This window comes from Podarcis tiliguerta (assembly GCF_965153285.1).
Source record: "Podarcis tiliguerta genome assembly, chromosome: 2".
Taxonomy (NCBI): domain Eukaryota; kingdom Metazoa; phylum Chordata; class Lepidosauria; order Squamata; family Lacertidae; genus Podarcis; species Podarcis tiliguerta.
In genome coordinates this window covers 47,157,611-47,183,228 of record NC_139535.1, presented here as the reverse complement: position 1 = coordinate 47,183,228, position 25,618 = coordinate 47,157,611, and the positions used below count along the sequence as shown (strand labels likewise).

The 25,618-nt window shown below is 40.5% G+C and overlaps 1 protein-coding gene and 1 long non-coding RNA gene across 6 annotated transcripts in view; one reads left to right on the top strand and one right to left on the bottom strand.

The window, feature by feature from the left end:
• ATG7 (autophagy related 7) overlaps positions 1–25,618 on the top strand; it is a 148,593-nt gene that overhangs the window by 66,155 nt on the left and 56,820 nt on the right. For 2 of the 5 annotated variants that reach the window (XM_083429128.1, XM_083429129.1), the window contains exon 18: positions 22,538–22,608. In XM_083429128.1, coding sequence (XP_083285254.1) covers positions 22,538–22,570 — 33 coding nt within the window. In that variant the 3' untranslated portion in view covers positions 22,571–22,608. Of the gene's footprint in view, positions 1–1,134; positions 1,246–22,537; positions 24,368–25,618 lie in introns of those variants that run through there. The other 3 variants (XM_083429127.1, XM_083429130.1, XM_083429126.1) reach the window with 3 other exon arrangements.
• LOC310672293 lies at positions 19,572–20,756 on the bottom strand. Its single transcript, XR_014508498.1, has 2 exons — positions 20,126–20,756; positions 19,572–19,800 (listed from the first exon to the last, which is right to left on the bottom strand). It is a non-coding gene; the product is annotated as an uncharacterized lncRNA (long non-coding RNA).

Sequence of the window (25,618 nt, the reverse complement as noted above, 5' to 3'; positions counted from 1 at the left end):
GAATTCTTTGAAGGCACTTTAATTATTGTTTTATTCTTGGATAAGCCGTTTCCTTTTCTCTTTTGTGTATATGATGATCCTTTAAAGCAAACTACCGTGAACTCAGTACCCCTAGAAAATGGGACTTAGGAAATAATTCTCTTCAGTATCAGCGTGCAGGCATTGTCTTAACTAGTGGAAGCAGGAGTACATGTTTCTCAAATCAAACATGCAGTCCATGGCCATTCAGACCTAGCACCAAAGTAACACTGGAATGATACTACTATGTATTGTATCTTGTATGGTACCTAGAACAAAGTACCCAAGCAAAATCAACCCACAAGCATGATGGGTTCTAGTTTATCATTGATTAACTTCCTACCACTATAGTAGCTATAGACTGCTTTTGTTGGAAGAATCTAAAAGAGCACGGAGAAGGAAAATCTGTTGTTGTTTTTTTAAGTTTATCATAGTAATCATTCTTAGATTGGATGGGGGGTATGCATTTATGACTCCAGATAGTCTATATTGCTAAAAGGACTAATAGATTGAAAACCTTTTTATACAGCAAATTGTTCATACATTTTCTCCATTAAGTCTAGCCAGAATATCTATCCCTTACTGCATACACACGTCTATTTGCAAGCTAGAAGTTTTACTGGATTCCTCTACTCTAGTTTAAGCTTCACTTACGTACCTTTCCATTCAGGCTCTTTGCCGTTATTGTTTGTTGATGAGTTTTTCAGCTGTACTGTCAGGTCAGAGGAAATGGAAATATATAGTGGGATGTTTTCCATATGCTGAAGATGTAGTAACTGATATTACTTCAAAATTACAGTACAGTTAACTGTACTGAACCATTGCCTACTTCTACTCATATATAATATTTTCATTATTTTAGTGTTCACGTTTAATTTTAGATATGGAGTAATTGCTATGATTGTTTTTTATCCCCCAGTTTCTATTACTTGTGACACATATTTATCATGAACCCCAAGTTCCAAACAAATCAGTGGGGAGTAGCATAACTAGGCACAGAATCACAATTTCCACCATTTGTGATATCTGCCATTCCTCTAAATTGTTCTGCAGAAACAATTTATTAATACTTGTGATGGTACAATAATGATGGTTTACTTCAACATGCTTCTTTAGGAGTTGTTCCTCCCCACATGTCAAAATTCCAAATGTGCTCACTAGCCCAGAAAATTTTGCAATCACTGCAAGTAATATTTTCTCTGTGTGGGACAGCCTTCATTGCAAGTTGCGACCCATCTTCTGAGGCCAAGTGAGATCTAACCTGAAACTGCTGCAAGTGCTAGTCTTCACCTTCAAGTCCTGTGTTAGGTATAATGCAGATACTTCCACAAGGAAATCAGTAAATATCATCTTCAAAAGGTTTAGGAATGAGTCATTTTTATTTAGGCCAGTGTTTGCAGAATCTATTGTAGTTTAAGCTATATTTCTAATATTTTTAGGCTTTTGTATTGTGATACGATTATTGAATATGGTCATTTGTTTCACTGCGCTATAAGCATCCTTTCCTCCCAAAAGAAATGGAAGATAAACACATTTAAAGTACATAAATAATACTGAAAGCTGGAGAGACTGCTGTTGACAGTGGGTGCAGGGAACATAGCTGTCTGCCAAGAGCTTGGTCTACTCAGTCTTATTTTGTGCTGCTTAAGATATGGGCAATTATTAAGCCTTAATGTTATGATTTTCCTTCACTTATTTTTTCCCCCCTTTGGAAAATTTGAATCATATCAAATGGCTGGGGAAAATAATATACTCCAAATGAGCAGATACAAGAAATCATAATGCAAGGCTGCTTTTGATTTGAAACTACAAAGTAGACAGCAATGTGAAGAAAACTGAGGTCACTGTGGAAGCATGAACCCAAACTTTCAGAAAGACTTTGAAGCAAATATAGTGGTAGGATGTCATCAAAAACTAAATAAATAGCCAGTGAATCCAAGAAGAATGAAATATCATATCTCAGACATTACTTATTATTTATGCCTGCTTTCAAAGACAACTATGGGCTAATTGAGGGCTGCTTCCACCTGGCGGGTGCTCCACCTTTTCTGTGATATAGACATTTATATATATTTACATGTCCCCAACATGGTATTTGTTCAGTTCCATGGTTTTCCAGTTTGAACAACTAGATTAGACAAATCTTATGTTGACGTTGATCTAGGTCAGGGGTCAACAAACTTTTTCAGGAGGGGGCCAATCCACTGTCCCTCAGACCTTGTGGGGGAACGGACTAAATATATATATATATATATATATATAAATTAATTAACAAATTCCTATGCCCCCCAAATAACCTAGAGATGCATTTTAAATAAAAGGACACATTCTGCTCATGTAAAAGACGCTGATTCCCGGACCATCTGCAGGCTGGATTGAGAAGGCGACTGGGCCACATCCGGCCCCCGGGCCTTAGGTTGCCTACCCCTGATCTAGGTGTTGCAAGCCCTGAACAGAAAAGAATAGAAGAACCTGCTTGATCAGACCAAAAGCCCATTGAGTTGAGGGGTCTCACAGTGGCCAACCAGATGCTGATGTGAAACAAGACATGAGGGGAATAGCACTCTCCTGCTCGTGAACCCAAGCAACTATTATTCAGAGGCATACAGTTGTAAGTCTTTGCTTTGGAAAAGCATAAATGGAAAAGCAGAGCAACTGGCAACGTTGCTGACTTCTTTTGTAAATTACAAATCAAGTAGTAAACTGGATCTTATTTCCTTCCTAAAACAGCGCAGGGAGGGGGGGGTTTACAGCCTAAGAGAAAGAAGTAGACAAAGGAGGGTATGGAAGCTGTGTACAACATATCTTTGCAATTTAAAACCAGTAACTGCATAGATTGAAGTGTTGCAGCATTCTGGCACAGCTTCTGTCACTTTGGTTGGTATGATACTCCTCCACTTCCTTGGAGTGTAGGACTCCTTGTGAGTTGGGACACTGTTTCCTGCAAAGGTTCCAGTGTAGGGAAGTCTAGTAAAATATGGGATATCTGCCATCCCTCATTAAGATGCAGTTTGGATAATGTAACTTCGTGAGGATATTTATTGTTCACAAATGTTCCCCCCCAAAAAATAAACCATCAAAAAAGAGCCTATATCCAAGCTTGAAGAGAGATGCTAGAAGAATATAGAATTTCTGCGTGTTTATAATATTCCTGAAGTGCATTGAGTTTCAGCCTTTTGCATTAGCAGAGTCTGTAATGATATTTTATGACAGGAGAACTAAACACGAGTTCAAAACCAATCTCCTTTTCAGGCTCTGAGCATGGCACGTACTAGACTGAATTTCGAAGACTTTTATTCCAGTTGCCTTAAGTAGAAGGAAAGCTAAGAATCTGCGGGTAGTTGTTTTTCTAACTTGCAACCTTCCTTTATATAGAATTTCCTAATTAAATATCTTGGATGTCATTGACATTTGGATCAGAAAATTCCCATTTCCTTTGGCTTTGAAACAGTTTTATTTTTCCCTGCTTAAAGGAAAAATTTAATGTTGCATTTTATGAGTTTATATTAAGAATGTTTGGCCTTCATTTTAATTAAATTAAATAACCTTCCAGGCAGTGGTCTTGATTTCATTTTGCAGTGCAAACAGAAACAATTTATTTATACCTGCTCATTATTCTTCTCTTTATTACCGTCTATTGTTGTTTCTTCCAATTTGTAGATTAATCAAATCTTGGAACAGCTGCACTGCAGCTCAAGTTCTAATTAGGATCAAGATTTAAAAAGAATAATACTTTAAAGGCAAACTCTTTAAAGGACTCTTATTGAGGAAGGTTTAATCTGTTTGCAATCAATACCCAATTCATAATTCTGCAGTTAAATTCTAGAAATTGGTATATCATGAAAACAATGATATAATTGTTACAGAAGAATGGAGGTCTGCCAGAAGAATGGAAGTCTGCCACTAAATAAGTGTATGAGAGGACAACTTGGAAATCTAATGCAGAACCATCTCCTTGTAAAAATAGTCTTGGCCAAGGATACCAATCAAATCTCCCCAGTGGAGCAGGATGTCTGTGTCTTTCAGACTCAAAGGGCAAGATAAAATTTTCAAGATGAGAGAAGTCTCTTAGGGATGGCAAAGTGGTGACCTCCATAGGTTGCTGGACTGTACCTCCCAGCTGACAGGATCAGTAGTCAGGGAAGATGGGAGTTTCAGCCCAACAACATCTGAAGCCACACTGGCTAGGTCTGCTCTAAGGTCCTCTATGATGGACAGCCTCTCAGATCCTGGTCAGCAATTAATATTAATAAGGAACCATATTTGAAAGTAAATTCCAGGGATGCAGGGTCTCAACGTCTTCAATCTCATGTTGATTTAAGAAATGTGATTGAGGCCTACCAGATATTGTGGAAACCACTCCCATGAGGAATTGCAGCCCCATTCCCCACAGGCACTAGTGACCTTCAGTCTTCCAAGATATTTGCAGAGCTTCCGCTTGTCATTTCAGAACACTAAAAGACTGGCAAACCTTCCTCTTCCTCAGCAGCCTTTGGTAGGAAGGAGTGTTTGCAGAAAGTAGTGTCCTTGTAGGATGCAGATCTATGAAAGCCCACCCTTCGGATAGCACTGCACTGATAAATCCCTAGGTGGAAATTTCCTTATCATATGTTTCTGGTCTGTGTGGATTAGCTTAGGCCATTTCTCTGCTGAGATATAATATTGTCTATGTTAGTATTGCATTTGAGCAGGAGGTGTCTGCCTTTTCTTGGGAAGTCCCTAAAGGGTGGAGGCAGTGACTTCTCTGGAATTGGAAAGAAGAGAAAACTAATTGCTGAAGATGAGGGAGGGGAGTTGCTGTAAAACAGTTAAGAGCAAGAGCTAATATTACTTAAGCGCACCACAGGAAGTCTCTGCTCCTTTCCAGAACACACAGTCTTGTGAACATCATTTGGAAGGCGATGCTTGATATGGCAAGCTTTGTATTAATATATTACTTGTAGCTTTGAAGTGAAATTGGAAACTGGCAAGACAAAAAAAGTTAAATAGTGTAACAGTGCTGTGTTATTATCTGCCAGTCCTCATTTCTGAAAACTTCTTGAGGACACAATTAAAAACAATTAAAAATTAAAGACTTATGCCAAAGGACGGCTATAAGGTGCCCAGGGCACCTCTTTCCCCGCCCCCCAATGTCCAACTCTCATCCCATGATCAATTGATATCAGAAGTCATGAGCCAACAGAAATTGCACCACCTGTTCAGTTCTTAGCATAGGGTTGCTGGCAGAGCTGCCTCCATTCTATTGCTAGATCTGGATTGAAATTGGACTAACATGATATTTCTCATCTGAGAAAACCTGGGGAGTGACTCAGGGGATGCAGAGTGTGAAAACTGTCTCTCCCGCCTTTGTCAGCAGGGGCTTCAAAGGATCCCTTTTTGTCTTCAGAAGAACAACTCGGGAACTAATACATTTATAAATACAACACATAAAAAGGTTTATGTCTTCATTTGTCAAGATATTGGCTTCTATTCATATGGCATTCTGAAAAACATCAGCAACTCCTAATTATGTAACCATCTGAACAATTCTGTAGCTAATTTAGTGTAGTTTAACATACTAAAGTTTGAAACAATTGAAATTGGCTATATTAAACTATATTATTTGGGCTCCAAAATGAACTTTCCATTCTATATGACCCAGTTCTAGCAATAGCATAATTGTGTCTGCTCCTGGTCCTTCTCTGAAGGCTGAGCTGTGTGATTTAACACTGCAATGAGGGGGAGAGTGTACATGGGCTTGGTGCTTCCAACTGTGTCATGCAACACCCTATTCCAGGAAACGCCACCCTCTATTGTTTCCAAGCCCTTGTGCACATTACCTAATTTAATTGAAAAATTGTGGTGTCGACCGGAATAACGTCTTCACAAAGGAAGGGAGCAATTTAAATTTGTAGATTCAAAAATGTGTACTTGGGGAAAATATACATATATTTATAATATGGGATGGGATTTACAAAATGGGGATTACCGTTATTAACCACAATATGATGATGACATCAAGCTCTGTATTTCATATCTGATTAGCCCGGAGCAGCTGTCTTGGCCCTGAATCAGTGCCTGGAAGCTGTGGTCAGATGGATGAGCCCTGTTCAGCTGTGTACGTTTGCCGCTTTTGGAACAGGTACACAGTGACTCAGAACTCCCACCAAGTCCATTCCTTTTTGTAGGATAAGCAGGTAGCAGTGCTAACCTGCAGTGCTTTCCTTCAATTGAACTTTGTTCCAAGTCAATACACAATCCTTGCATAGTTCCCTGTGTCTCTGCCACCTGAAGGGATGGCTACTCCAATTCGCTCTACATGGGATTGCCTTGGAAGACTTTCAGAAGCTGCAGTTAATACAGCCTGACATAGACAGGCACTAGTCCTGTGCCAACTTCCCCATGAGGGGAACTCAATTCAAGGCACAGGTATTGATCCTTACAGCTCTTCATGACTCAGATGTGAACATAGCTCAGAATGACATTTCTCCCACCATGTGACTAACTGCCGGCTGAGATTATCACCATCAAGGGCTCTGCTCCACGTTCCTTTCCTTGAGCAGATTTGGAAAAATGTGGTACAAATGTTTTTTTTTAAAAAAACTAAATAGGTTTGAAAACTCATGTAGCTAAGAAAATGACATGTGAGCCTGGCGGTTCCTAGCTCAAATCTCACCTCAGCCATAAGCTTGCCAGGTAACCTTATAACAAGTCACTATGTATCCCTCTCGTCCATTTTGCCATACACTATGGAAGGTAACACAATACCTGACCTACTTTACAGAGCTTTTATAAGGATTATTCATGTAACTAAGCCAGTTTTGAGCCTTTGAGACGCAGTCTAGAATGCTAAATACTGTGTATAAGACAAGGTTTTTCGCTTTTAAAAAATTGGGGGGGAGGGTCTTGTCCACAGAACATGGGCATCTGGGGGAATTTTTTAAATATTTAAACATATGTCCAGGATTTTGGCTTGGATGGTCTGAGGCAGTCCCTCCTGCTGCCGTCCCCCTTTCTCTCCCCCCCCCCCCGGCTGCATGCTGGTGACTGGCTCGCCTCCTGAAGCCCCCGCTGGCTCAACCACCGAATCGAGAGCAGCTGCCTCAGCTACCTCTCCTTTGCCCTTCTTTCCTTTCTCCCCTCTTCCCCTCTGCCAGCAAGGGGGAGCGTGTGGTGCCCCAGTCACTGCCTTTGCTTCTGCACCACCGTGCACTGCATGCACCTCACTCTGGAAATTTTGAGGGTGCATAAGACGCCCCCAAAAAGATCAACAACTTGCCGCCGCCAATCATCCAGATTTTCACTTCTATTTTAGGATTTCATTTTCTTAATTTTGGGTTCAAAAAAACAGGGGGCGTTTTATACATGAAAAAATACGGTAGTTTGTTTTTTAAAAAAAGTATACAGGCACCTCCTGATTTGCGTGGGGGCTGTATTCTGGGTCATTGCGTAAATAAACCCGTTACATTTTCTTCCAGGTCTGAAAACAACCTGTGCATATATGGTCGCACGGCCTTTGAGTGCACGCAAAACGGTGGTTGCCTGTAATCTGGTTCCCATGCACCATTTTAATTGCTTGTACTGGAATTCAATGATATTGAACAGGAAGTAGGCATTGCAATCACTGGTACTCAAAATGGGTGCAGCTTTTTTCAGTCCAGAAAATATTGCAGGGGGTTGACCTTCCAATTGTACAATTCTGAGTCTATGAGATGCCATAAGTAACTTGCATTATCAAATCCTATTCACATTGTTTCCTTTTTTGACATGCTGCCTTCTAGACTGTTCAGCGTTGTAGGCATCTAGTGTAGTTTTATAGAAAGCTGGAGCATAAAATCATCATCTTCATAACTTTTTACTTTTAAAAAAAGTCCATAATGAAGTTGTAGAACTAACTGCATTCTAGGGGATGTATCAGTATGTGATTGAGGTGAAACAATTTGTAAAGGAAAATGAATTTCAAAAGGTAGGATTTTATCACATATGAGAATATTTCAATACTGGCTGGTAGTTTTTTCACCTGTAAACTTGGAAATAAGTGTTATGTTCAGAAAGGTATGATCTCATCCAAGATGATGGAAATCAAAAGCTTGGCAAATTAAGTCACACATCATTCATTCATTGAGATCACAGAGAGAGAGAGAGATTATAAGGAAAGTACAGCTTTAATTCTCCATAAACATGTTGAAACAAGACTTTAAAGAATATTAAAAACTGCAGGGTGACCCACACCCAACAAAACATCTGCCAGAGCAAAGGAATATATGAAAACTAGAATAAATGGCATGGTCTTGTCACTAACAAACCTCCTTTATGAGGTCTGTTTTTATAAATCAGTTGCTGTTAAGTAGTGTTGTTGGGATAAAATTGTACATGTGGTGGTGGTACTCAACTATGTAAAATAGAATTATTTAAATTGAAGATTGTAATAATGGTAGTTTGTGGTTTTGTTTTTTTCATCCTTTTCATTACATTGATGGGCTAGATTTTAAAATGTTTAGTTTGAGATGAAACTTCTCAACTCTGAATTTCCTAACAAAGGATCCCCCCCTTTTTTTGAATGAAAAAATTCTCATATGGGGGTGGAAATTGGATTGGCAGAGCAGAGTTAATCCTTCCCCATCCTTCCCCCCTCAAAAAAAAAAAAAAAGCTTCTATTTTTATATAATATGCATGTAGTACACCAGGCTGACTTCCATCAATTGAAATCACAATGTAAAATTCTATTGGTGAGATAAACATCACACAATAACAACCCCAAATTAAAACTTTAACAACAGTATTATCAAACCTAAAAGAGCAGGCACATCAGATAAAACACCGTTCTCCACAAACTCAGCCTGACAAATTAAAAGCCTTGAGGAATTGAAAAAGTCTGAGAGTTGAAGATGGAGCTCTCTGAATCTCACGGGGCAAGATGTTCCATAAAACTGGTGCAGCTGCTAAGAAAGGCCTTACTTCTTGTCCCAATCAACCTTACTGGGCAAGCAGGCTGGTGTGGGAGGAGGACGTAGTTCAGCAAATTGACTACCCCGATTTACAAAAAGGTTTATTGAAATAACCCAGGATTACACCATGGCTGGGGAATTTGCGTGGAATCACTTCCAATCTGTTACCTCCGAGGATGTGGACAGGCTGCTTGGACGAGTGAAATCGACCACCTGTCTCTTTGATCCTTGCCCATCCTGCCTAATAAAAGCAAGCCGGGAAGGGCTTCGCGATGGGCTTCGCGGGGTGGTGAATGCTTCTTTCTGTGAGGGAGCCTTCCCAGACCTGCTGAAAGAGGTTGTTATTAAACCGCTTCTTAAAAAATAATAATCTTTAGACCCAGCCAATATAGCCAACTATCGCTCAGTTTCAAATCTTCCATTCTTGGGCAAGGTGATTGAGCAGGTGGTTGCTGAACAAGCATGCCTGGAGGATGCAAACCATTTGGATCCATTTGGAACCATTTGGACTGAAACTGCCTTGCTCAGGCTGGTTGATGCTCTCCGGCGAATTAGGGACAAAGGTGAAAGCTGGTTCCTAGTTTTGCTGGATCTCTCAGCGGCCTGTGATACCATCGACCATAAGATCCTTCTGGACCATCTAGAGGAGCTGGGAGCTGACGGCACTGTTATAAAGTGGTTCTGCTCCTTCCTCCTGGGCAGTGTTCAGAAAGTGGTGTTGGGGGGTGAGTGACCCCTGGGCTCTCACTTGTGGGGTGCCTCAGGGTTCTGTCCTCTCCCCCATGCTTTTCAACATCTACATGCAGCCGCTGGGAGAGGAGATCAGGGGGTTTGGGCTGGGTGTTCATCAGTATGCAGATGATACCCAGCTCTACCTCTCTTTTAAATCAGAACCAGTGAAGGCGGTGAATGTCCTGTGGGCCTGGAGGCGGTTGGAGGATGGATGGCAGCTAACAGATTGAGGTTGATTCCTGACAAGACAGAAGTCAATTATGTGTCCAGGGCAGCTGTCTACCAGCTCCATCTGGTACGCAGGCTGAGACCCTACCTGCCCACAGACTGTCTTGCCAGAGTGGTACATGCTCTGGTTATCTTCCACTTGGACTACTGCAATGCGCTGTAGGTGAGGCTACCTTTGAAGGTGACCCGGAAACCACAGCTAATCCAGAACGCGGCAGCTAGACTGGTGACTGGGAGTGGCTGCCGAGACCACATAACACTGGTCCTGAAAGACCTACATTGGCTCCCAGTACGTTTCTGAGCACAATTCAAAGTGTTGGTGTTGACCTTTAAATCCCTAAATGGCCTCGGCCCAGTATACTCGAAACAGCATCTCCACCCCCATCGTTCTGCCTAGACACTGAGGTCCAGCACCAAGGGCCTTCTGGCGGTTCCCTCACTGTGAGAAGCGAAGTTACAGGGAACCAGGCAGAAGGCATTCTCTGTAGTGGCACCCTGTGGAGCACCCTCCCACCAGATGTCAAAGAAATAAATAACTATCAGACTTCTAGAAGACATCTGAAGGCAGCCCTGTTTAGGGAAGCTTTAAATACTGGATGAATCATTGTATTTTAATATTCTGCTGGAAGCTGCCTAGAGTGGCTGGGGAAACCCAGCCAGATGGGCGGGGTATAAATAATAAATTATTATTATTATTATTATTATTATTATTATTATTATTATTTGATTTTACATTGTGGCAATGGGGCAGAGAGGGGTTGATTAACCTGAATAAGTGCAGGTATAAAATTTGAAAACTAAGCATTAAAAATTTGCCGAAGGGTGGGAAATAGTGAGACTAATAATGTGTGTGTGTGTGTGTGTGTGTGTGTGTGTAATTCTTCAGAATTATAATGATTCTGATTCAGTTGTGTGCACTAATTTCATAATAAGAATAAAAAGGTAAAGGTACCCCTGCCTGTACGGGCCAGTCTTGACAGACTCTAGGGTTGTGCGCCCATCTCACTCAAAGAGGCCAAGGGCCAGCGCTGTCCGAAGACACTTCTGGGTCACGTGGCCAGCGTGACATCGCTGCTCTGGCGAGCCAGAGCCGCACACGGAAACGCCGTTTACCTTCCCGCTAGTAAGCGGTCCCTATTTATCTACTTGCACCCAGGGGTGCTTTCGAACTGCTAGGTTGGCAGGCGCTGGGACCGAACAGCGGGAGCGCACCCCGCCGCGGGGATTCGAACCGCCGACCTTTCGATCGGCAAGCCCTAGGCACTGAGGCTTTAACCCACAGCGCCACCCGCGTCCTCATAATAAGAATATTGTGCAATAAATGCAGTATGCCTACCAGTTGTAGGCTCCAATCTTCATAAAAGTAGCAGAGCTGCAACTAATCTTTGCAAATACTGTATTTGGATTTACTGCTTGAACAACTTGCTCACCCTGATCCTATCCAACCTCTTTTACCTGAGAAAGCAAATAGTGCAGCCAGAATGTTCAGAGAGGTCCTAGGATAGCCCATGCAGCTCATTGTCTACCTTTTTGTTACAGCAAAAAATTGTTACCCCTAATACTCAGCCCTTATTTTCAAGTTTCAACAGGAAAATAGAGAACAATGTTTTTTATCCACAGTATAGCAAAAAGTTACCTTTTCCCATCTGAAGGAAACATTATTTACGGAGTTCCCTTGCTGCGTAGCTTCCTTCCGTAGACTACGCAGCAAGCGCCCTGGTTACATTGGCACAGAACTGACCAAAGGAAAGGCCCTGAAAACAAAACTCCCATCTTCTGACGATAGAATAATTGTGCTGAACTTGTTCTGTAATTACTGCCAAAGCAACAGTTACTAAATCTGTCTGAAATATAAAAAGGTAGAAAACCGTGAGAGATGAGATAAGGCTTGTGCTTTGATTGGCTAGAAAAGTTTCTGTTCACACTTGTCTGGTACTACTTACAGAGCTTTCTCTCTTTGTAGCCAAAAGCATTTTGTCATGTTGATACTGGCAGTGCAACCACTCTGATTTTAAAACTGTATGAAAGAACTTCTTTTATCATTTCTAATATGTAGCTTCAGGCCAAAACAGACACAGCAATATTAAAGCACTATGTTCAGAAGAAGTAAATTCCCCCCTACACAGCCTTTGGGAATATGACTTCAATAACGAACTCTGAAGCCGTCCTTTATCATAATGACAACTGTTGATTTTCCTGTAATTGTTCAGCTGAGCTCCCACTGCTTGTCACCTAATTAGCCATCTGGCCATCCGTCCTTCCAGGATTTTTGTTTAAAATTGTTCGCTGGTTAACACCCAAAATATCAGGAAGATGTTCCCTAATATCGCTTGATGTTCTTGGACAAGCCAAGGACAAGCCTTTATAACTGCACCTGCAAGCTGTTAGGAAGTCTTAGTGGGGGGAAATTAGAATAAACCAAACAACAGCCTCAAATTATTGAGGTTTTAAAACCATACACCTAACACTGACTTTGGAATAAATGCAGTCATGGTAAACAGATCTTACAGATGCAGATGTTAGTGCATAGGGATTCTCGTTGCAAAATTGATTATTTTGCTTTTCTTCCAAAGGCTTAATTTAAAAAAAATACTTTATTGTTATGTTTTGTGAAGATAGATGCCTCTTGCAAGAATATTTATATTTGTATCAACATATTCTTGAGATTTGCTAATTTGGAACAACCATTAATTTCTGTGAGATGAATTCAAAATCCATGTTAAAATAAATGGAGGTTGTACAGCTTCAGCAGTTGATGACTGTGTCCTAAAAATATATTTCAACTAGCTGCGATGCCAAAGACAAAATTAAATGTCTCTTTAAATCTCTGGTTAAAAGTAAAATGTTGCCACTGTGGAATCTCAGGAGACCAGTTTGTGTACTCTGTAACGGCTGGCGAGTACAGCTAAACTTTCTTCATCCTCATGCTATTAATACTATGTATTCTTTTTTACTTCTAAACTTCAATTGCTCGCACCAAATACAGCTTCTGTTTCTTAGCACTTTCAGTAGTTTGTAGGAGTCTCTAATTGTCAGAGGTTTCCTTCTGAGGAAGGCAGCCCATGGGATTGTAGGATGGATGTATTTTAGGGAGGTGCCTCTCGTATTTAGGTTGTGGGACGCGGGTGGCGCTGTGGTCTAAACCACTGAGCCTCTTGGGCTTGCCGATCAGAAGGTTGGTAGTTCGGATCCCTGCGATGGGGTGAGCTCCCATTGTTCGGTCCCAGCTCCTGCCCACCTAGCAGTTCAAAAGCACATCAAGTGCAAGTAGATAAATAGGTACCACTCTGGCGGGAAGGTAAACGGCTTTTCCGTGCGCTGCTCTGGTTTGCCAGAAGCAGCTTAGTCATGCTGCCACATGACCCGGAAGCTGTCTGCGGACAAATGCCGGCTCCCTCGGCCTATAGAGCAAGATGAGCACGCAACCCGAGAGTCGTCCGCGACTGGACCTAATGGTCAGGGGTACTTTTACCTTTACCTTTAACCTCTTAGGATTGCTTTCCTTTCAGAGAAGGAGAGGAGTTTGTTAAATGTTTTTTTGGATGAACTCTAATTGTTTTGTGTTTGGGGCATATATGGAGCCAATTGTCAGTTTAGTTTGGCCATCTAGTACCCCTTTAGGAAAGAATGAATCTGCCTTTTTTGTCTTTTAGCACTGTTGTGGCTTCAAAATTTAGGTCTCTACTGAGAAGGTCCACCTTTGTAAAAAGATTACAACACCAGGTTTCCAAGCCCATACCAATTAAAATGGGACTAATCATATACAACAACATACTCCAGAGTTAAGTAACTTCATCTGTGCCCAATAACAAAGCAAATTAACATTTAAACAGGGACTCCCAAGAGGGCAGGTATCCCAGACAGAGTGGCCCAGACAGGTTTCAGAATCAGGAAACTGAAAATAGGCAATCTCAGTTAAAGCTGCCTGCTTTGCAAGCTTGGCTGTTTCTAAACAGTTTAGGTGATGTAAAATTGAAGCCAGAAATGTCAACTAGCCAAAATGGTAGTGAATGATTATGTTGACATTTGAAAAAAATGGAAAGGAGGGTTATTGGGTAGAAGTGAAGACCAGATCTTAATTTGAACAAGGCAGAACGTGCTATAAAAACCTTTACAAAGCAAGCGCAACAAAATTGTTTATGGATCTCACAGCACAATATTTGGGTTTACTCAGTGGGATTTAATACCAAGAGAAACACTGCAAGTACATTCTGTATAGGTTTGCCTGTCACAAAATCTGATGTTTTCTTGTCCCCAGGCAAAAATATTTTGATTTGTCTAGCATAGCCAATGGTCAAGGATGATGGAAGTTGTAGTTTAAAAATTAACGGGAGGTGGGGCACTGTGTTGGCTACCCCTGGTATTTACAGCAGGCCTTTGCCTAAGCTGGAGTTGACTGATGACTGTTGACTGTTGGTAAACTAAAACAGAATATACACATTTTGCATTTATTTCTATGTTTCTTGTTATTATAGTTGTGTGTGTGTGTTTAAATCCACTTTTTAAAATGGTGTTTTGCATTTCCTAAAATTCCTAAAAACAGTGTCTTTCTTTAAAAATTGGTTAATTTTGAAACTGTTTCCTTGGCTTGTTTTGTAAATGGTTAGCTTGCCTAGATAAATGAATTCTGCACTTTTAGTTCTTCCTAAGCAAGAGATGAAAATGATAAAAAACCATTTAACTAAATAGTTGTGTGTAGCTGAGATGGGGTTAGAATCAGATGCGCATATATGGAGTTGAACAGCAGAGTATATCTTTTTAATGGACAGTGTAGCAAGAACTGGCCAATTTACACAAAACAAGATCTATATTTAGGGAAGTGAGTTAAATGGTGCCAAAGTAAAGAAAGAGATGATCAGAGCTGTTCTTGTAGCCTGTTTACTTTGGACTGAGGAATTTGCCAGCCCAAGGCCTTGCATTACAGCTGTACAGTACAATCTTGTCTCCCTGTATTTAAATCCAACACATTCACAATTTCTTCCTGAAAAAGCTCATGACATGGAGCAAAACAAAACAAAATAATAATAATGATAATTTACAGTTCTCCTACAGACATGCATTAGAGGGGGAAACAGAAGATAAGCACCTTCTCCCCCCCCCCAACATACACCCCTATCTTCCCCTTCCCCCCAGCTGGGCATCTTTGGACCACTTCACTGCCTCATTCACTTCTTAGTTGTTGGGCTTAGAAATCCCCCTCCATCAACCCCAGTTAGGGTAAAGGGCTTAGGAGTTATTGGCCCTGGTAGCCTTCATGAGGAGCAGGAATTTATCCTTATTAACCCAGTCCAGAACATTTTCAACTCCTAATTCGGCTGACACTAATAATGCAAGCTTGCCTATTCTACTGGGCAGTTATAGAGGTTTTTCCAGTTTAGAAGGAACAGCTAATAAATCCTGCCCTTAAAATCTATGTGTCAGAGAATATTGCACAAATGCTTTACGGTGCTGAAATTTGGGGAAGTGGTGTCAAATCTGAACTAGAAGTTCTACAGAATTAATTTATTGGGGGGGGGGGCTTCCTCCTGGGACTCAGTCAGCTCATCTTAGTGCTCAGTTGGATATCCCCTCAATAGCATCCAGAATTTATCTAGCTTATCTTGGATACTGGCATAGACTAAATGCCTTTGAGGGACCATATTCTCACCTAGCTCTGCTATTTGGAGCAACTAAGGATAGGAGATTGGGCACAAAAGTGTCAACATAAACCTAGGGCTTATATTTCCAAATATCAATATTTATCCTTTAAAAGGTATGAATTTAGAAATTGGGTCTTGAATCATGGTGCCATCCAAGACAGAGCATCCATTATCGCTGCCTGTTATTCTATTTGGTACCCTAAAATTAAGGACAACCACTCAAGGCCTCACTACTTTGAGACACAGACTTAGGAAGTGAGCAATTATTCATCATCATCATCAATAATAATTCACAGGTTTCTGCACACTGGGTTGATATTTGCATTGAGCCACCCACCACTACTCCCAAGATCTTTCCTGCTCAGTTGCCTTTACTTCAGACCCCATTAGTGGATTGAATTGGTTGGTAGAAGCAGCAGCTACCATGTGGCTTCAGAGGACAGCAGGAGGTTTTTCTTCCAGGTGGCACAGCTCTTTAGACAGCAGCTTCAAATTGCAGCACAACAGACAGGTTTCCCTTGTCCGTCTTCTTTGCTTGGAGCTGAAGAGTAGGCTGGAGATGATCCCTGACTGCTTTAGAGTTCTGGTCTTCAGCTGGTCTTCAGCAGCGGCTCAAACCCTGATCAAAGGTGGGTTGCAAAAGGAGCACTACCACCATGCAAATACTGTATATGGTAAATATATGATCTCCAAACATATGTTTGGATGAAAAGAGGGTTCTGGGTCTGAAGAGGCTGGTGATACCTGCTTTAAGAGTGGCAGTGAGGAGGAACCTGTGGACCTCCAGCCATTGTTGGGCTTCGGAGTTGTGCAACAGGGTGCCATGTCCTTAAGCATTAAATTGTGGTTGTAGTAAGTAAAAAAAAAATAGAAAGTTGTTTTAAAAACCTTAGTTATTCAAAATGGCAATTATGCAGCATTATTAAAAGGTGAATGTTGTGCTGTTAGCCTTCCAATGAGGAGCACTATGCATAAACCACAGCTATGCCTTCTAATGTGCACTCATATAAATCACATTGTCTTCATGATCTTCTGTTGCCTGACTTTTGGGGGGCTGCGTTCAGATAAATAAACTAATAATTTCAACTCTTAGGCAAGAGATATATTTAACAGTCATAAGAGCACATTTTTCTGAACATTAGGTTCCTTATTTTTGTAACAGTTTGGAGTAAATTTAAGAAAGAATTGAGGGCATTTATGAAAGAAGGGGCCAGGAATCTTACTTGTACTATATATCTGCTGGCTGTATTAAGATGCTTTATGGAGAGAATTCATTTTGCAGCTTTGCGGCACAGTCTCATTTTGGGAATGCGCTAAAGATATTTGCAGCCCTCGATTCATATTACAAAAAGTAGCTTCTCACACCATCACTCACACTGGGATTAGTGTGCTCTTTCTCTAGTCCCTGTTGATCCCATAAAATGAATGTAATTGCATTTGTATAATAGCTTAAAAAGATCAAAGTAGGTCCCATAAGGGGAGACAGTGTTGAGAGCCAAAACAAGCTGTTTGGCTTGTAAGCAATTGGAAGCCTTTAAGGTACTGACTCACATCTGCAGCATACTCTGCAATTCTGACTGCTCTATAGCATATGTTATAGCACATGTTGCTGAAGAAGTCATTTCTGCTTCGGTGAGTTGAAGAGAGGAAACGTCAAATTCTTTAGATACCAACGCCTTTATCTCCTCCTCTCAGGTCTTTAGAATTGTACTGTGCATGAGTTCATCTTGAAATCACAATAACCAGCACTGGACACCTCCCTTGTTTTAGGATGAGTTTTCTTTTGTGGGAAAATATTTTGCAACATTTACAGTTTTCTCATAAATACATCTAAATATTACTTGACACTCAAGGAAATCTTTAAGCTTTGTTCACTTCTCTCTAAAGGAAAACATTTCAGGTTTAATTCAATTTTAAAATGTTGGATAGATTAGAATTATGCAGATATTGCTTATGGAGAGCACAATATTGGCTACCCTAAGTTTAGTTCATCATCAACAGACATGTAGCATTTCATATGCAAAAGGAAGGTATGAAACCTTTAATATGTCATTCATTTTCTTTTTTTAAAAACTAATAATAATGTTCAGGAGTGGACTTCTATCTAGCATGAATTTTTTCTGTTTGAATAAGCATCAGCTGAATAATCTTGCTAGCAAATGTGTCTTGAACATAGAATTAGCATTGATACTTTTAAGTGAACAGTGGAGAGCTGTAAAGGCAGCCTTTATTACATAAATAAGAGTGTCGTGACTGTGTATACAGTGATACCTCAGGTTAAGAACTTAATTCGTTCCGGAGGTCCGTTCTTAACCTGAATCTGTTCTTAACCTGAACCACCACTTTAGTTAATGGGGCCTCCCGCTGCCGCTGCACCGCCGGAGCACGATTTCTGTTCTCATCCTGAAGCAAAGTTCCTAACCCAAGGTACTGTTTCTGGGTTAGCAGAGTCTGTAACCTGAAGCATATGTAACCTGAAGCGTATGTAACCCGAGGTACCACTGTATATGTATAAATGAGACAAATCATTTATACTCCTGAGGGATAGCTCAGTCGGCAGAGCATGAGACTCTTAATTTCAGGGTTGTGGGTGTGAGCTCGACATTGAGCAAAAGATTCCTGTATTGCAAGTGGTTGAACTAGATGATCCTCATGGTCCCTTCCGTTCTATGATTTTATGTGCAAAGTGCACATAGCAACATGCTGTAAGTGACAGATGCACTTCAATAAAAGAAAAGTTGATTTTGTGTTGTAGTTGTTAAATTGAAAAGATTATAATCAAGAGAGAAAGTGGTGGGAGAATAAAGATACAATTGGATATATGTAATTGGCACCCAGGTAACAATTAAAACCCAGCAGATGATGGCCTGGTTTGCACGTAACGCTAAGCCAAACCAAGGCTAAATATGAATGCGCAAGCAATCACAGTAAAATGGGATTAACATTAAGCCATACCACTACAGTACTTCACTCAGAGTAGCATAGCAGCAGCAGGAGGACTGGTGAGCAGAGAAGCACCTGCTGCTTTTACTGTGAGCATAGGTGCCAACTCCTAGGGGCTGAGGCACTTTGGGACCCCCAATGTTTTTTGAGGTGGCTGCCCCCCATTGTTCCCAGGGCAGAAGAGGGCATGGTCCTGCTTCGGTGACTGACATCTCACCACCACTGGCTGGGGCAACTTCCTTGTCCTTTCCTTGCATGGCAGTAGGAGGGGGGGGCGATGGGGGCCACCACATTTGATTCTTCCCCCTGGCTCCTTGTGATGTTGTGCACGTGGTGTCAGGGTGTCATGTTGGGGCCCCACAATCTTTTTCAGTAGTTAGCGCCTCTGACTGTGAGTATTCACATACTTATGCATTCAGAGTTTCCCATGGTTTGGCTTAACATTCCATATTCACCAAAGTATTGTTGACATCCTTCTGCCTCGAGAGGCAGTGGAGTATGGCTTGGTCGGGAAGGTGAAGTCAAACTGCTCCGCCAGCTCCCCACAGGGTATTTTGAATGGGGAGAAACAAGGTCTGCATATTTAGCTGCAAAAATTCCCAATGAAAGAATCTTTAAAAATAAGGGGAAAGAAGGAAGAAATAAAGGGAACAGATGTTGAATTTGGAGTGAGGAAATTTGTAAACTTGGGAGTAAACTGATGCAGTGGAAGATGTACAGAAGCTTACCAGGTTGAGGAAAGGCACAATCATCTTGTCAGCTGCTGTGCTGTTAAAAACCTGCAGACTTTTCACGAAGTCTGTTCTGACATTGCCTTTAATACGAATGCTACTCTAGGCAATTAGTTCACCTGGTAACAACCTAACACACCCTTTCTCTTTATCATTTCATTCCTTATTTATATATTCAGTGTAGTCATTTTTACCCCTACAGCTTGGGCAGTGAGCGGCCTTGAGCTGGCTGTGGTTGGAGATGCAGAATTCTGTGGACCTTCACCAGACCCTCAATGCACTCCTTATCCTCTTACTTCAGAAGTTCCTATACACAAAGTTTTAGGAACATGTAATGCATGAAGAGAAGAAAATGCTTATTATAGATTTATTCTGTATTAATAAATTTGTAATGTACACATGCCCTCAACCTTACATTTAATTCTTTGTACTGAATTGCTAAAGTTTTCTTACTCTTGATATATGTTTTTCCACTTCTGCTTTAGTTAGTAATTGTTTTCAGGCAGCTTTGTTGCAGGAAGCAGGTGAAAAGCCTTCATTGTTCCACAGAAAAACATTTGCTTCACCTAGAATTGTTTTTAGCTGTGAATGAATAGGAAAAGAAAGGGTAAAGCCCTGTTTTTATCTCCTTCCTGTTGTACAAGATAATTTCACACATACGGGGGTAGTAGATACATAGTCCTGCATGGGCTTAATATGAACCTGAAATTTAAACTCCCAAGTTAATATTTAAAAGCCAATACCTAACTGGAACATTCATGTATTCTGCTCAGGTGTGTACTTTTCTTACAGACTAGCCTTTGACATTCAGCTTATGATCTCTCCTGAAATTATATCTAGCTTTGCCTCAGTTCTTTCTCTGATCAGGTTTTCTTCGCTACCTTATAAGCTTTACTGAAGTCTTTACCAGAGGTCAGCTGCCAACCACTGACATGCTGACTTCTGGTCTTCAAAATGACAGCTGCTGGACTCTTCTTCCCCACTTGGAATCCTTCTTAGCTTCTGCCTTCTGTTATTTCAGCTTTAAGGTGTTTGTTGCGTCATCTGTTGCCTATAGCAACAGTGATTTCTCAGTTCCTATCCCCTCTCTGGAATCTTGCTGCTGCTGCTTAAGTTGTTTGGGAGACGGTGAAGAGATATATCAAAGACTAACCCTTTTACGGCGCTTAGCCTGCCCTTTTATTCTCTCCAAACAGTTGCCACATTCTCACTAATAAGATGAACCCCATTGGCCTAGAACTAAGGACCAATAAATTTGAAAGGAATGTCCCACAAAATGATCTGCTATATTTTGACCTTTTCGTATTCTACTGAATCATATAAAAGCCAAATGTGACAGCAAATTGTTGTAACTGAAACCTCGCAAGTTACATAGTCTTGAGCAACAGCATCAGTTTAACTGCCTCTGAACCCCAATATGGCAGCTGTAATCCAGCAAAATCTGGGGAGCACCATGTTGGCTATCTCCACATTAGAGAACGGCAGAGTTGGCAGAGTTGGCAGATTGCAAGGTGAGCCTTGAGTATTTGTTCTATTTGCAAAGTCTCTTCATACCTAGTTTAAATTCTTTGGTTACTGTAGGGCAAGCCTTCCCCAACCTAGTGCCTTCCAAATGGTCATTCTGGCCGGAGCTGATGGGAGTTCCAGTTCAAAACATTTTGAAGGCACTAGATTGAGGTAGGCTGCTGCAGAATCTTGTAACTGAAAAGGCAACAGTCTATTAAATCAAGAGGTTTGTATAGGTTCAACCTCTGAAAATACAGCTTTTTAAAACCAATTCTTCAAAATTGAATAACATTCCCATCCAGGGAATTTCATTCAAATTCCAAGAGAGCCCAGCTTTGGCACCAAATCTGAAGCACACGTAATCCTGAGTACTCCCTCTACAATAGATACATGCATGTAGTTTAATAGTAAAAAGTAGCACTGTGGTTTAGTAAGCACAAGCTCCCTTTTGAGCACATCTTTTGCTTTTGAAGAATGGTTTGTATGCGTTATGTTGATTTCTTTGTACTTCCTTACTTAACCATTTTTTTTTTTTAAATTACATTTATACTGTATAAAGCGTAGCTTGGGGTGTACAGCTAACAAAATCCCCGCCTGCAAATGATCAAAGTATGAAACTAAAATATGAAGCACAAGAAAAGTACAATCTTTCTTTTCCATTCCTTTTTGGCTTTCACACAGTATTTCCAGCTGGGTATGTGTTGCCATGAGATGAAGTGGAATCAAGTATATTGTAAGAGAGTGCATTGTTCATCCGGATCAGTTCCATTCTAGGAAGGAAAGTTAGCAACAAGGGAGGATTCCTTATGGATTATGAGCCTCGCTGCCTCCCACCCCCATAATTTCCACGGCAGCAGGCATAACTGGCAAATAAATGTGCAGGCAAAGTGTGCGTGAAATATATACTTGCATTTCATCAGTATTAATTCATACAGTATGAACAGTTTGGGAAGCTCTGCCTTTTTTGTGCTGTAGATGTGCTGTAGATAAAAAAACTAATTTGAAGGATTTTCAATATAACACCTTTAATTACCAAGCTACTTGTTTGAAATAACACTACAGATCTAATAAGTTTCCATATGAAGAGAAGAATACATGTTTCAGATTCTGTCGAGTTTTTAAAAGTGGATTACGCTAACTTCTTTGTTATTGTTTGTGATAATTGGCATATTTATCTTAAATGTTGGACAGGATGATTCTCCACCTGCCTCTTTTCTAATAAATCTTCAGACTGGCTTACCTTGAATTTAGAAAAATATTGTTTTGTGTTTCAGCTTGGTTTATGTATCATTCTCATAGCATGCCCAAGCATATTGGATAGCCTGCAAGTAGCTTCCCCAGTCTTTTTTAAAAAATAGTGCCTCTTGGTAGTTTCGCTTCCCTCAGAAGTTTAGGGGCAAACGTTCTCTGTGGCAGTCCTAAAATTGTGGAATTTTCCCACCTAAGAGGTACTTCTGGCTTCTTCCCTATATAGCCTCCAACAAATGCTGAAGAGACACCTCTTTACCCTGGCCTTTGACACCTGAGATGTGTGTTTTCAGGGCCCACCCTGTTCCTGTGACTGTACTGTATTTTAATTCGTGTTTAAAGTTTTAATTGTAAATTGTTGTAACTCCCTGGTGATGGTTGGGTAAAAAAGTTAATAGTAGTAGTAATAATAATAACGTAAAAGTTTTGGTGTTTGTTGCCTCATAATTTAATGTAAGAAAGAGGCTGTCTATGTTATGCCACACCTGAAATTAACAATTGTATAAATGATATGAAAGAGCACTGAAGATACTGAATAGCATTTTTCTTCCTTTTTCCATTCCAGATCTGGGACATGAGCGATGATGAAACACTCTGAAAGCTCAGTGAATGAAAAGAAAGATGACCCACTTCAGGGTGTGTTGGTCTGGTTTTTTGGTCAGTCATATGACAAATTAATGATTGCTTACTTAACTGTGGCTGTTGTAAATAGAAACACTCACGGTGCACAACTTTTACTGGAATGGGACAGTATTGCAATTCAAGGCACTTGTACTATGAGTGTAATTTCTCTTTCTATTGTGTGTGAAATATATATATAAGAGAGTTACAATTAAAATCTCTCTATTTTTTTCAGCTTCTAAATATAGCTTACATTTAAAATGCCTCTGAAGAAAACTTCTTTGTTTATTTTTCTCCCAGTTTGACTTTTTCTTTTAAGTAAACATTCTGAACAAATTATGCCTTTTGAAACACTTCAGGGATTTATGGCCAATGTATCCTTGTCTCTGAGGTAGACAATAAGAAATTAGTCACATTGAGAATAAATAGAATGAGAGGGTCCAAAAATGAGAGTCTCTCAAAAAGACATTTCCTCTGGTTGTTTCTGTATATGGCAACACTCTATATATTCTCAACTTTTAGTGCCTTTTTAAAAAAATGGTAGTTGATAACTCGTGATTTTCTTCCTTCCAATACTAATAGTTCATTTCTGCTGCCTCCATAGCGAGGTGATTGCCCACCAACATCAAAACTATGCCATGAGCCTCTAAAGTATAATGAATTTAAATAATAATAATAAGGAAATCTATGTTATTTACTGTTTTTAATACAAGTATTATTTTATCTTCTTTGTCAGCACATAAACAATGAAACAGCTATGCAGGAATCTTCATGCTAGCATTTTGTTCCCTTTGCCATTGGTCTACTTTCCCAAATCGTATCTGGTCACAGTCACAAATCTGGAGAGGCTCAAAGTAGCCAGATTATGGCATATCATGTTAACAGCATACTTTTAATCTGTATATTGCTCACTGAATCTTGTCTCTACTTGATTTCTTATTTCTACTAATTACGAAACCCCTGTTTATTTCGTCTTACGTTTTCTATCTAGTAAGTTAATCTAGCTCTTGGGAAGGGGTGTGCATTTTAAAAAAATCTCAACACTTAGAAGCTGTACATTAGCAACAGCAGAAATAGGAAGTATAGTTCTCATGTGTATGCAAGTGCAATCTTTTAATTTAAAATAATGAAATTGCATAATGGCCTTCAGGCACTACTTGCTGAGGAAATTCAACATCTCTGATGACAGACTAGAACTCTACACTGGGAAAATTTAGTACTCCGCAGCTTGCACTGAGTCACCAGCACAGACGTCATTTGTAGATAGTGAAACAGGAAACTCTGTTTTGAAATTCTACAGTCTTGATTAGCTGAGAGTCCAAAACAGCTCAGGGTCCCAGGAATACTCTCCAATGAACGTCTGTCTTGACGCTTGGATTATCAAGATTGAATTTGTCAACTCTTTTTCCCCTCCGAGAGTTTTAGCTATATATGACATTTTAAGCACAGGGTAATACGATGTTTCCTTGCTTAGTAATTCCAGTAACTTAGAGTTGTATAAGACTGAGCTTGCTTCCTGTACATATGCTTCCCAGATGTCTGTGCTGTGCAGAAGTACTCCACTGTGACTTAGAAAACCTTCTGTTGTTTAACTTTATTGTGTTTTCCTCTCCCCTCACAAACCAGAATGGCGCTCTTGCTTGCTTGCTTGTACGCTTGCTTCTAGGTGTTTCCCCCCCCCCTTTGTAAAATGTTTTAAGCACTTAATTGAGGAAAACATAATGAAAGATTTTATTCTCATGAATGAAATGTACATTAAAAGAACTTCCAAGTACTTTTACTCACTGCCTTGTTTGCATAGATCGACTTCTGGCACCACCATCTACTGTTGTAGTTTGATAATGGAGGAAGTTGAAATTTGAGCTCTGGGGAATGAATGGGTGTGTTTTTGCTGGCATGATTGTCCAGAAGTAAAAGTCTTGATTATTATTATTATTATTTTGTCATAACAAAGGAACCAGGAGTCATACAATTAAGCTGAAAGGTAGGAGATTCAGGACAGACAAAAGGAAGAGACTTTTTTAATCATCCCCGCTCCCACATTAAGTTATTTGCCCTAGACCAAAGGCCTTCATACTCTCAGCATCAGTCTGCACTAATGTTGCCAAGTTAATTGTGTCTTCATTTAATTATCATTTTACTTCTAAAAAGTATTACTTAACCTGTTCTTTCCTGCCTGAGCAGGTCACAATAAAATTTCAAGTTCACAATACACAATAACATTTTCATACACATCCAGAAATACAAAATCAGCTAAAACCAGCAAGATAAGAAAGGCCTGGGCACACAAATGCATTCTTGGCTGACATAAAAAATTCAGGAAGGGAGGGAGCTCCATAATGGTGGGGGCACTGTTGTGAAGGCCCTGTCTTGTGTTGCTGCATACCAAAAACTGGCCAACTGCTGTATTCTCAAAAAGGTCTCCCCCCCCCCCAAGGTCTTAATAGTTGGCAGTCATTTATGTAAGTTTCATAAAATACGTTAAAATAACAATGGGTACAAGAAAGAATTATGGGCAGCCCTACAGCAGAACTTCAGTGGTGTTAAGGAACAGCCATCCAACTCTGCTTTCTGGAGACAGCCCTGTAGGTAGAAGCAGAGTGACTGTCTCACCATGCCTTAGACTCCTAGCCCACTGAGCCACTCCAGAAGGATATTATGGTCAATGGTACTGAATGCTGTTGAGAGAATTAGCAGAGTTGCTCTCTCCCATCCCTCTCTCAGTAAAGGTCATCCATCCATCAAGGTGACCAGGGCTGCTTCAGTTCTGTAATCAGGCATCAATTCAGGTGGGTAAAGGGGCATTGTTGTTCTTGCAAGAGCAGTGGGTGAGATATAAGCAACCAGTTTCGCATTAAACTGCCCCCTGCATCTCAGGGAAGCAAGTGAGAAGAAGCTGGCATTGGTGTGATTGCTGATACTACTGTTGATGTGGGAGCAAGGCAGGGAACCTTAAAACTACATTTGCCTGACCCAAGAAACATAATGCTTCTCAAGGTTGATGCTGTCCTACCCAAACTTTTGG